Source organism: Schistosoma mansoni (assembly GCF_000237925.1).
Source record: "Schistosoma mansoni, WGS project CABG00000000 data, chromosome 1 unplaced supercontig 0034, strain Puerto Rico, whole genome shotgun sequence".
NCBI classification, from domain to species: Eukaryota; Metazoa; Platyhelminthes; class Trematoda; order Strigeidida; family Schistosomatidae; genus Schistosoma; species Schistosoma mansoni.
The window spans coordinates 2,157,960-2,171,758 of NW_017385988.1; the positions used below are offsets into that span (position 1 = coordinate 2,157,960).

The 13,799-nt window shown below is 36.9% G+C and overlaps 1 protein-coding gene across 1 annotated transcript in view; it reads left to right on the forward strand.

The window, feature by feature from the left end:
* Nucleotides 1-216: 216 nt before the first annotated feature.
* Smp_168130 (phosphatase and actin regulator, putative) overlaps nucleotides 217-13,799 on the forward strand; it is a gene marked incomplete at both ends in the record, with an annotated part of 21,736 nt that continues 8,153 nt past the window's right edge. The window contains 3 exons of the mRNA XM_018791913.1: nucleotides 217-440; nucleotides 7,057-7,970; nucleotides 8,804-8,865. Coding sequence (XP_018645016.1) covers nucleotides 217-440; nucleotides 7,057-7,970; nucleotides 8,804-8,865 — 1,200 coding nt within the window. The remainder of the gene's footprint in view (nucleotides 441-7,056; nucleotides 7,971-8,803; nucleotides 8,866-13,799) is intronic.

The window sequence follows — 13,799 nt, forward strand, 5'->3', positions numbered from 1 at the left end:
TTCTGTAGAGTAGTACGATTTGAGTGCTTTTTCTTTTTCTTTTTAGAATCATGTTCTCCCGAAAGCAACTACCAACCAGAAAAATGCTCCAATCCAATAGTTCACCTTGAATCGCATGTTAATCCTGGTTATTCTGTAAGCTCTATTTTAGTTCGATTATGATATGTTATTCAGACTTCTGTAACTCAATCCCACTTCACCGAAACCCGTAATCCCATGACTGAATTGAATACTTATGTCGGAGGGCAGAATACTGAGTTGGCTTCGAGTACCAACCAACGCTTAATGACTCAATCTCCTCAATTTCTTAAAAAGTTAAATAGAATAAAAAAATATATAACAAGTCACCAAGTAACCTATCCTCAATTGACACCGGTTAGCCAAAATGTTTTAACTCGCGTTTCTGAAATATCTAACCAAAGAACTATCGATAAATCCAAGTAATTAAGCTGTTTTGCTATTCTTTTTTAAGTTTTTCAGTTTGTTTATTATGGTGTATTTATATTTAATTAAGATATATGCTGCATTGTATGTTTTCATTAGGAAGTTAGACTAATTTTGTTCATATAATATTCTCATTTATTCCAATCATTTTGAAGTCATTATGGTTTATATGCTGCTGTCACAATGATACTAGATTTTTCCTGAAAAGTGATAGTAATTAAATAAGGTTTGCATAGAAACCAGTCAAATTTCTAATTGTTATCAAAATATCATATAGATCTTTTGTATTTTGCATCAACTCATCTTTAATTGTTTCATTAATGAATCATATTGGTAATCTTCGAACCGTATAGAAATTGAGATTTCTCATAATTAGTTTAGTGATGCACGCTTCGTGAAATATTATTTCATTAATTTCGTAAGATATAGGATAACTAATAGCAGTTTAATAACAAAATAACGACACAAAGATGTGGTCTGTTATCTTATCTTTTAAGGTAATGGTCCTGGTTACTCTTCTGAACAGATTTTGTACTAGTGAAAATTTTTGCACCGAATGGATGTGCAGAATTGAAATCAATGTAGCGATCTGAATGTTCCAGTTTTCAGTATATGGTTAAATTTAGATTTCCACTAAGATTTATTTTAAACATACAGCCTAAAGATGGTAGTTGTTTATACTTATCTTCCATTCCGAAAGTGAGTTCTATGTGATCTGAAATAGTGTTTATTAGTATAAAGAAATATCTGAGGAGAGTCTTTTTAATGATGACAAATGTGTTGTTATCTATATATCTGAGCCAGATACTTCGTCTAATGGTACTGGCGAAAATCTACGAATCAATATAGGGCATAAATAAATCAGAAGCAATCGGAGATACATATCACATTCCCACTCAATTAGTTTGTTTACTCAAAGCTTTGGATTTGAACATAGTTTGAAGGATTTCATAATTAAACTAACACCTAATGGACAACTGCTAGATAGAATCTATTAGTAGCTTGGTTTATGTTAGTTTACAGACCGCTTCATAATTTTGTTTTGATAGACTATAATTAGTTTTTAAAAATCTAAATTTTTTCTTACAGATTTTCAGTATGGGGTTGTGGCGATTCTTGAATTTCACTGAAATCATAAACCGTTCTTATTTAGACCACCAACAATGAAATTCAGCAATCTTCACGACCCCATACAGAAAATCATAATGTGCTTAATAGTGACTAGTTGTCAGAGGAAATCTCCGGAGTTCTAGTGAAGAGCTGTGACCGATGAAACTAATCTGTGTCGGATATGAGGCAGTTACCTACTTTAGACAGTGAAAGATATTCGCGTGATGCCATGGACCGGTTGAAATTAGACTTTTACGCCACTGAATGCCGTCTCAGTGGTCTATAGGTTAAGCGAAACCGAAGGCGCTGGGTTCGATCTACGCGTATGGGATCGTGAATTCTCACTTTTAAGGAGTCACATTATGAAACAGCCGTCCAATGCTTCCAGGTTTTTTTGGTGGCCTAACTCAGATCGCTTTATGATTTCAATGGTTTTCTTACGCATTTGAAACCGGGATGTACATCTTATCGTATTTGGAACTCGTTAGGTGGATGTACCAGCATTCAGAGTTTTCCGTTTCTTCTGAGATTTAGATCCAGTACTCTTAAGCTGTGAAGGAGAATAACCTTTATATCAGTGTCCTATTTGTTGAAAGTCTAGTACTTTAGTGGCAGGTGACTTTAATGCTCAAGTAGGTAAACTAAGTGAAAGGGAAAGACACCTGGGTGGATCTTACGGTGTCGTTGCAAAAAGAACAGATAATGGCGACCGTCTGTTGCAGCTGTGCTCAGATAACTGCCTATTTCTTGCAAATACCAACTTTAAGCATAAGGAAAAACATCTTTTGAAATGGCGACCCCCGGATTCGTCCCAACGTTGGACCCAATTAGATCACATCGCTATCAGCCTCCGATGGAAGGGCTCAATAGAAGAGTGTCGCTCATTCTGGAGCACATGTTTTGACTCAGATCATGCTCTAGCGCGATCTCGTATCTGTCTGCGTGTTACTGGACGTAGGAAAGACACTTCAGGGAAACCTCTTAGGGTTCTACTTAATGATAGGCAAGCTAAAAATATATTTCAGGAACAACTGGAAAAACAATTAGGCAGCCATGTAAGTTGTGCCCACCCCAAGGCAGCGTGGAATGACATCCGAAAAGCTGTGGAAACAACAGTGATATCTGCTAGTACGGCAAACCATAGGGTTAGAGAGAAACAATGGATCTCGGCAGCATCTACCACACTGATAGATGCTCGAAAACTCATTTCATCTGGCTCTGAACATAACGAAGAGGGGAGTCAGCTTAAGCGAAGGCTAACATGAAGCCTATGCATTGATCGCGAACAGTGGTGGGTAGCGAAAGCGAGAGAGATGGAAAAGGCAGCGGCAATAGGTAACAGTAGACAGCTATTCAGACTCGTTAAAGAAACCGGTATTAGGAACCCAAGTATCAGTGAAACTATTTCAGATAAAGATGGACATGTCATTCATTCTCAATCCAGGAGATTGGATCGATGGGCAGAACACTTTAGGGACCAGTTCAACTGGCCTTCAGCCACACTTCAGTTACCCACGATCCCCAGTCGTCCTGAATAGCAAATTGATGTAAGTCCTCCAACCCTCTGCGAGGTTGAAAAAGCTATAGGAAATCTAAAGCGAGGGAGAGCAGCAGGCCCTGACAGGTTTACTCCTGAGATTTTTAAGGATGGTGGTCCAGTACTAGCAGCGAGATTGACTGAAGTCTTAGGTAGAATCTGGGAACTGGACGTAATTCCGTCTGACTGGTCCCAATCACTGATTGTGCCAGTCTATAAGAAAGGACAAAAGTCTTCCTGTGACAATCACAGAGGAATCAGTTTGACTAATATAGTGTCTAAAATATTAGCTTCAATAATACTTAGGCGCCTAACCAAAGCTGGTGAAGAGCAGACTAGAGAAAACCAGGCTGGTTTTCGACCTGGACGTGGTTGCATAGACCAGATATTCACTCTACGTCAGGTCTCAGAACATGAACACACATTCATAGTGGTATTTCCCGACCTTAAGGCGGCATTTGACTCTGTTGATCGTGAGGTTCTGTGGCAGTGTTTGTCATTGAAGGGAGTACCAAAGAAGTACATTAACCTTATAGTCTCTCTACTCGAACACAATTGGTCGAGTTAGAGCTTATGGCGAACAGTCATCAGAATTGATTACCTCAAGTGGCGTTCGTCAGGGCTGTCCACTCTCTCCATTCTTGTTTAACTTTGTCGTTGACATGCTTTTAAAGATAACACTTTCTTCATCTAAATCTCCAGGAGTTGAACTTCTACCAGGAGACTCACTTATTGACTTAGGATATGCCGATGACATATTTCTATTCGGTGAACATGCTGACAAGGTGCAGTCTTCTGACTACTATAAGCAACAATGCAGGCATGTTCGGGATGCGATTCTTCCCTCAAAATGCAAAATGTTACTCCAGGATTGGGTTGCATCGACACCCAAACTAATGATTGGGAGTGGATTAGTTGAGCGTGTTGACCGCTTCACTTATCTTAGGAGTCTCATCAGCCCTTGTGGTCTGGTGTGTGACGAAATCTCAGCACGGATACAGATGGCTCGTCTAGCTTTTTCCAACTCGCTTCATTTATGGCGTAGGCGAGATATCTGTCTAGCAACCAAAGGACGGATTTACTGCGCAGCAGTTTGCCGTGTTTTACTTTATGGCAGTGAAACATGGCTGGTAAAAGAAGGGAATATTCGTAGGCTACTAGTATTCGATCATAGGTGTCTTGGAAGCATTGGTCGTATATCCTGGGACCACCGGGTAAGTAATGCAGTTGTTAGGAAACGGGTACTAGGTAATGATGGCAAATCGATTGATGAAGTAGTGAAACTTCATCAGTTGAGATGGATGGGACACGTGTTACGTATGCCCAACCACCGACTGTCCCGACGTGCAATGTTCCATGGTGTAGGAGTAGGTTGGAAGAAAGCTAGGGGCGGCCAGGCCAAGACGTGGCACAAATCGATGAAGTCACTGACAAGTGGACTGAGCCATGTTGGTAGGTGTAGACTACCTGGTTGGGATTCGCGAGATGATAGCAACCGATGGTTAGAGACCTTGAATGACATGGCTCAAAATCGTTTGCAATGACGAAGGTGCATCCACTCTTTGTGTTCTCCCAAATTCTGCTCTTCTGAATTGTTCATGTCCCTTTCTTTTTTTTCTCTTCCCAAATTTATTTCACTGTATTATACTCCTTCAATAACATCTTCAAACCCTAATCTTTCACATAATGATTATACTCTTACTACTTCTACCACTATAGGATTTGAATCGACAGCTTCATCTCTGTGCTAATTTGGTATGGCAACTCGAACTGATGTACGTACGTACGAAGTTCTACGTTGTGACTGACTGACTGACTGAGTGTATGGGATATGAGGGCTAAGTCATCTGCGAAGTCCAAATCGTCTAATTGATTCTGAGATGTCCATTGTATTCTGTGCATCCCCTCAGATGTCGAGGTTTTCATAATCCAATCAGTCACCAGAAGAAAAAGGACGGGGGAGAGTAGACAGCCTTGTCTGACTCCAGTCCGTACTGAAAATGTATCTGTCAGCTGTCCTCCATGCACTACTTTGCACTGTTGTCCATCGTATGGGTTCCGGATAATGTTGACGATCTTCTCAGGAACTCCATAGTGTCGAAGAACTTTCCATAAGGTTTTCCTGTCCACACTGTCAAACGCCTTCTCATAGTCAATGAAGTTGATGTATAGTGACGAATCCCACTCAACTGATTGTTCTACGATGATCCGTAGTGTCGCAATTTGGTCTGTGCACGACCGATCCTTACGGAATCTAGTCTGTTGATCTCGAAGTTGGGCATCTACTGTGTCTTTCATCCGGTTGAGCGACACTCTGTTGAAAACTTTTCCTGGTACTGACAACAAACTGATGCCTCTGTAATTCCCACATTTGCTGAGATCTCCTCTCTTTAGTATCTTGGTGAGATATCTTTCTTTCCAGTCCGTCGGTGCTTGTTCTTCCTCCTATATCTTCTTGAATAGAAGGTAATGCATACATGCAATTACTTCAATGCCTGATTCCAGTGCTTCAGCTGGTATATTGTCAGGTCCTGCCGCCCTCCCACTCTTGATTTGTCTGATGGCCATCTTGATTTCTTCGATCGTTGGTAAAGTGACATCTATAGGAAGGTCTGTGTGTGCTGCTTCGATGTCCGGTGGATTCAATGGAGCTGGTCTATTCAGCAGTTCCTCGAAGTTTTCTGCCCATCTTTTCCTCTGTTCCTGAACCACTGTGATTGTCTTTCCTTCTTTGTCCTTGAGGAGTCTCTCCGGTTTACTATATTTCCCTGCTAGTTTCTTCGTTGTATCATATAGTTGTTTCATATTCCTTTCTCTTGCAGCTTTCTCCGCAATAGTTGCTAGTCCTTCTATGTATTTCTGCTTGTCGGCTTTAATGCTCTTCTTCACTTGCTTGTTTGCTTCTGCATACTCTGCTTGTGTCTTGACTTTCTCTCCTCGCGTTCGACTGTTATTAATTGCTGTCTTCTTGTTCTTCCTTTCTTGAATCTTGTCCAGGGTTCCAATAGAGATCCATTCCTTATGATGATGTTTCTTTCGACCCAGAACCTCCTGATACGTTGAAGTTAGTGTTTCTTTGATCCCTTTCCAGTTGTCCTCCATCGCAGTTTCTTGTTCTTTCAGTAGATCTTGTAAGACTTGGAACCTTTTGTTGAGAGTTGTCTCGAATTCATTGAGTTTGTTAGTATCTTGAAGAGAGGCTGTATGGAACCTTTGTAATGCTATTCCCCCAGTTGTCCAGTGTTTCTTTAGCTTGAGTTTCATCTTGACAACAAACAGGTGGTGATCTGAAGCTATGTCAGCTCCCCTCCTTGTTCTCACATCTTACATGGTCCTTCGGAATTTTTGTTGATATAAATATGATCTATCTGGTTCTCCATGGTGTGGTCCGGTGATATCCATATAGCTTTATGTATGCATTTGTGTGGAAATATTGTGCCGCCTATAACCAATTTGTTGAATGCATATAGATTTGCAAATCTCTCGTTATTTGAATTTCTCTCTCCCAGTCCGTGTCGTCCAATTATATCTTCATATCCTGTGTTGTCCATTCCGACTTTAGCATTTAGATCTCTCATTAGGATGGTGAGGTCCTTTCTTGAGCGCCTAGCTATGATTGATTGCAGCTTCAAGTGGAACTGATCTTTGATGTCGTCGTTGCTATCATTGGTGGGTGCATAACATTGGATAACATTCATTGTGATTCCCTCCTACTTTGTTTTGAATGATGCCAGTTCTAGAGCTCTGTGGATAATAATCTATCTATTATTCATAACGGTCTAAGCATTAGACAGTAGTGTGAGTTTTTAAATTAACTGGATATTTTTTACTATATTTTAACCTTCATATGATAGATGGAACATAATCCTAAACCAATTATTCATCGTTTACAATACTCCGTATTGCAGTAACTTTTAAACAACACTGTACATTATTCATTGCATTACTGTCTTGTACGCTTTTAGAATAAACGCAGTTTGTTACAATAAGAGAACTGTGAAGACTTCGTCCGCCGCTTGCAATGTGATGGTTGTGCCCATATCTAAATCAGATTTGTATTTGATAGGACATCTTGTGAACAATGAGACAGATCCTAAATCTGTATTTCCATCAGATTCTACGGAAAATATCCATTATGACTCACCAGTTTCGAATCTTTACATTTCCCCCAATAAAATGAAACCTTCTCCAAACCCAATGTTGTGCATGTCCAGATCTCTTGATAAATGCTCAGAAAGCTCACAATCTTTCATTCATTCTTTTCAAGAAGTTGATAACTTCCCAAGATCTTCTGAAAATCCTACCACTGAAACGTGTGTGACTCTCACTGATTGTAATAAAGTGGCTGGATGTGAAACTGATGGTATTTACTCTTCGAATTCGGTTAAAATTACTACATTCAGTCCTTCACCAACCTTGTCAACTTCAAAAATTACTCATATATCATCAACGTCATCACCAAGTCCAACTAACGATACGAAAGCGGCTGAGACCATACCTACTATCAGTCAGACACTGAAATACTCACATTTATCTAGCCGTGCTTATCCTTTTGGCAAAGATTGTCGTTTTGTTTTTTACAATTCTGCTGATAGTGATGAAGAAGATGCTTACAATCTATCCGCACCTAGCCAAACTCTCACTTCACTTATCAAGGCTCGTCAAACGCATAAAGATATGTGGACAAAACGAGCTGATCATATCAATCGCTTTTTAGCTTGTAGACCTTGTCGTGAAGATCTGATATCTAAAAATATAATTCCGAGTACCACTTTGGAAGCACGTGCTGAACTGCGGATTGATATTGAAGCGTCACTTGAGCGTCGACTTAATCAACGTCCTACAACTGATGAATTGAAACAGAAAAATATCCTTCACGGTAATTTTCATGTGTATTTGATCACAAGAAATTTTATGCTTGATAAGACAAGATTTTTGACAGTTATAGTGATGCGTTAGCATAACATATTATTTACTAAAAATTTTGGGATACCGTTATCTGCTTAGCCAAATAACGGACGATTTTCTCTACCAGCTGGTACTCGGGAAAAGAGTGACAATAATGGTTTAATTCCTATTAATAAATAATCTAAAAACAAATTTGTTGACGGAAATGATGGGACCTCCTATATATATATATATATACTTTGAACAATTGATTGACTCTAGCTAGACAAACATCGGAAAACAGAGGGTGTTGAAAAGTCGTTTCGTCTCCCTACGGGACTCGTCACTTGTCTGGAATCTAACTTGAAGACTCTGCGCATTGACATAAATCATGTCCAACTATTAGTATTCGAAAAACCTGTATACTTCATAGTCAGTTTGATGACATTCATTAATAATGTTTATTGTCACTGTTTAGAAATATGACAATTATGACTTCACGGTCAGATAATTAAAACTAGTAAACAGACCAAATGACTTGGTGAAGATCTCATCTTTAGCATTTATGTATATATTTACACTCCTTTGAAATATTGTGTTTATGTAAGTAGTTGGCCTTCATTACTGTAACATGTTCAAACATTGCCCACTATTGTTATCTTTTAAATATGTTTATCCTAATCAATCAACATGACTTTTTATGTACTTGTTCGTGCAAAAGTTCGGTTTATTCAATGAAGATTCTGTTATTAAGAATGCGTAAAAATGTTTTCGTTTTTTTATTACTCTTCTATTAATTAAGTTTATTGTTACTTTACCTTTCAGTGGACACCGAAGAGGTTCGTAATAAGATTAAAGAAGAACGGAAGCAAATTTTAACTCGCAAGGTAAACCCTACTTGTATATCTTTTGTCGAATGTTTTCTAGTATGAAAGAGTATCCTATACAATGGTTTTTGATTGTCGAATTCCTGTTATAATCTAAATCTTATTTATATTGTCACGGAACTTTGAAATTTCTTTTGATAGACATTAGAAAGAAAGTTACATTTGTAGATAATCTCAGCAGTTGAAGTTCAAATATGGATCCAATGTTTCAGCTGTCTAATTCAAGTTCCTTCAGTAGAAATAATCAAACATCAAAATTATCGAATATAACTATTTCGTTTACAAATTGACTTTGTACTAAGCGAATTGTCCAAGCATTGTTAATAATCATGAGAGTTTGTTGTAGTGTGGGTATTAGTCATGTGCTGTGAATTTTAGAGAAATTTATGTAAGATAAGTAGTATGTATGTGTATGTACGTAAATTTGACGTGAGAAAGAATTATTAACCATATTTGACCTCAGGTTATGATTGTTGATATAACTAAACAATCTGATGGATATTATAATCAACTAAACTTGTCACAGGATGCGTGGAATGACAATAAGTAAACACATACATGTAGGTTTGTGTTATTATGCTAAGCAAGCTGGTGTTCGTTTTATATCCGAACAGATTAATGGATTGGAACGAATGAAAATATACCGTTGTTGTCTACAAAACATGAGACGAATTAGGAGTAGCAAGGTCAAATTCAGATCTATTTAGTAGTTATCAGTTACAATGGTACAGATAATTGCTTTCCATCTCTTTTATTCATATCATTTTGGTTTCCCTTTATACGCAGGGGGTCAGCCGTTGATCCTCCTTTATACGAACCGAAAGCTTCTTAAAGCATTCTTGTTACATTGAAGTCAACTGTATGTTCAGATTCTGTTGAATGTAGTGCTAGCATCCTAATTGTTTTATAGTTTTCAAAGATCTAAAGATTTAGGAATACGCTTCAAGCAAAGTTTGTGTCCCGTCATTCCCACACTCAACTGCCGCGATGTTTTACCTATATATGTAGCACTGATCATTAAATTTGATTGCATAGATACAATACAGTTGTTCTTCTCTTGATATCGTGTTTTTGGCTCTTGCTGGTGTATGGTTAAGAGTATTGTTCATTCGGAAAAATGCTCTTATATTGTGATGATTCAAGATTCTCCCGATTTATGCCAAAGTTCCTTTGAGATATGGGGTGATCACCACATTAATGCATTCTTTTTTTGTTTATCTTTCTGGATATCTTTTTGAATTTCTGTTATAACTTGTGCCGGCGATTGTCATATCTTGTAGTCTGCGTACCCAGTTAATATATAATGTGACGATGCCGCCAGTTGGAGAGCAGTGAATTATCGATCGGACCAATGACGCACGAAACCTGTACGAGTAGTCTAGAGTACTTGTCGGTCCTGCTTTCTGCCTAACCCAGCCAGTTAAGTCTAAAACACCAATAACAGCCTCTGCAATATGAATCATTTATTCCAAACATACTGGGTTTATATACCAACCAGACAGGCCACATCGTACCATAAAATAGGAAACATTTGTACAAGATTTAGCCAAATGTGGCTGTGAATGTAGGAGACAGTAATTAAAGGACTGGGGATAACTCAAGAATGGTAAATCGTATAATAATTCATATGTCAAAATAAAGCTTATAATAAGAGGGACATGAATATGAATAGTTTAGTTAGTTAACAGTCATACAATAAAAATACACACATAGTATTGGTCCATGTGTAGTTCTCAAAAGTCATCATAATTCTCTTCGGGATATAACAATTTCCTTTTTAATTATTCTTCTTATAAAGTCCCTAGGATAATTATTCGCCATCAAAGTTGATAAAACCAAATTCTACTCAGCTTATTTGTCTTCCAGTTCTGTGAAGAATCGCAGATTCTTAGAAGCTGTAATCTCGATAGATAGGGGATGTTGTGAACTGCAATGTAGGTGTTTCCTAGGTGTTGGCTTTCAGAATATATTAATTTTCAAAAAGTTGTTGTTTCCTTTCAACCAAACAGTCAAAAAAAAATAGTTTGAGGTTAATGGATCCGATCCCTCTTGTGACCTTGGTAATAGAACAATTCGTTTAGTACGAAGTCAGTTAGTGACAAAAACATTCATATCTGTCAATTATGATGTTTTATTATTCCTACTGAAGAAACTCGGATTAAACAACCGAGAGAAACATTGGATCCATATTTAAACTTCAACCACTAAGGTTGTTCACAAGTATAATTTCTTTCTTAACATTTTTCATTAAACTTAGCGCGTAACTCTTTATTAAAATTTAGACAAAATTTCTCGTGAAATTTGTTCCTGATACTTAGTGAGATTTGTATGTTGTTTCGATTCATTCTGTTTTAGTGTTTGACCCCTTGGAGACCTTGACTGGAATGAATGTAAGACAACACCAATTTAGTTAAATGGTATATTAATGTAACACTGGGCTCGTGTTACTGAATTATACTTATAAGAGTACTTTTTGAAAATTCGACTAATGACATCCTCCGTTTGTCATCATATGTTTCTTGACATACAGTTATATGTGATCTTATTTTTGATTAAGGCGTTTAACATTCAGGCACTAAGTACCAGCTTCGAACCCACCTCCATCTACTTCGGTTCGGGCAACCGAGTGGTTTAATTAATCCTCACGCTTAGAGTGTGGCTTATACTAATGAGTAAATTTTCGAAATGACTTACAATAAATTTTAACCCCATTGTTGTTCCTGGGACATACGCTTCTGGTCGAGGATCTACAACCAGTTCTGTACTAAACCGTACTTACATAACCCAGATTGTTGATCTCGACGTTTGACATCTACTTAATCTTTTGTTCGATTTACCTACAGTTTGTCGAGAACTTTGCGTGGTACTGACGATAGCTTATTATGATTGGATATAGAACTAGCGTTGAAAGAATAGTAACTATGTAGTCTTCCTAGGAAACAAAACATGGTTGTTTAAAATGTCTTAATTACAGATAACTTGGGCTAGATTTGACAACTTCAGTACTTTTTTTAATCTCATTCATGGTTGCATAGTTAATAAAAAGCAGTTTATGATCATTACAACTGGTTTTAACTTACTACGTATTTATCACTGGTACTATTTCACATAAAGGCAAGGTACATACATAAGATAAATAAATAACAACAATAATAACTGGATTACAGGGGTATCATAGTTGTTGATTGAAGTAGATTTCTTCACAAAAGACATTATCCTCCATAAGTCACTTTTGAATATTTATGTCAGGTGGGATTATATATTTCTGATTCTGGATTGCATTTATCAGCTTTCAAGATGTAAAGTTAATGGAAAAATTAAGTAACTAGTGTTGTCACGAAAATCATGGCATAGGAATCTCTTGAATAAGGTGCCTGTATTACATTTTGTAAATGATTCTATAGTTAAAGTAATCAATTGTGTTATCAAAAATAAAATGTTCTTCGCTGATTTGTCTTTGTTTTTCTTCAAAAGCATTCTATGTTTATCAATACTAAAAAACAAGAAATTTATCCATTTGTATCCCAACCAACATCATTTTCTATGCATAGTCCAAACTGAAAGTTGAACTTACTGGTATCCATAGATGCCAAACATGCATAATATTAATCCCTGAATTAGTTAAAATAATTTGACCAGTTTAAGGTCATATGGAATAGTTGAGTGGTATTACAGAAGCACTGTGTCGTAGTACAGTTGGAATTGTTTCTTTTTGATAAATAATCATCATTCGCTATCAACCTAAATTTAAATGAGAAAAATTGATACATTACACACATTACGAATTCTACTATCACCATCATTCTCTTATGTTGTGAATTTTCTTTCTCACTAAGGAAAAACATATCACAGTCATTTGACGCAATTATGCAGAATTGATTTTTTATCACAGCAAGTCATACGACACGTAGTTCTCTTACATCTTCCAACTAAAGGATAGATAATCTTGCGAATAAACAATTATTATAATTGTTATTTGTTTGATTCATTACTAATTGTACGTGCATGTGTTTCAATCTACGTCATTAGGTTTACTTTTGAAGAAAAATGGTAAATTAAAAAAGACTTTTTAACAGCGCTACGAAAAGGATTACAAAAGATATTTGATATAAACGATAATACGCACAGCTTATCATAACGTTTTAGAACATGTTAGTTTCTCTTATTGTAAAATAGAAATACAATATTTATTTACTGATGTGTCAAGCCACTTTCATTGAAGTTAACCATGTTAATATTTAGTAGAAAAAAATACAAGCTGATGATCAGTGCATCAGTGCTTGAAGTCACTAACTTCTAGTCTGAGCCATGTTGGCAGATGCAGACTACCTGGTCGGGGTCTGCGTGACTATCGTAACCAATGGTTGGAGACTCTAGGTGACATGGCTAAGAATCAATCACAATGGCGTAGGTGTATACTCTCTTTATCTTCAATTAAACCTTGAGATTAAAATTGCTTCATAACTTCCTTCCTATACTATTGTAGTGAACAAAACACTAGTTGGGGACAATCGAATGTATTTAAGCAAAGATTACAGACTATCTCAATAAATTCTGATTACCAAACAATGAACAGTCAATTTGCAAATTAACAACCAATTGTTTCAATCTTCACTGTTTCTTCTCTTATTCCATTGCTCATGCATTTTCCAGACGTTTGCGTTTCATTTCAGTTCTTTCCTCATCGGTCTTCTGCCAAAATACATTCTATGTCTGACCCACACCATATACTACTTATATGGAGATATCGTTGAATTTATTTGTAGCACACATCATTTTCGAATTCTGAAATTTGCATAAGGCTGTTGTGAAGTATACAATGATTCAAAAGTAAATAAGTTATTCATTTTGTCTGTTATGAATATGAAGAAGGATAACAGTGATAAATCTTAACGGTAACTGGTATGCTGTATACAAAAGTTCACTTATTTTCT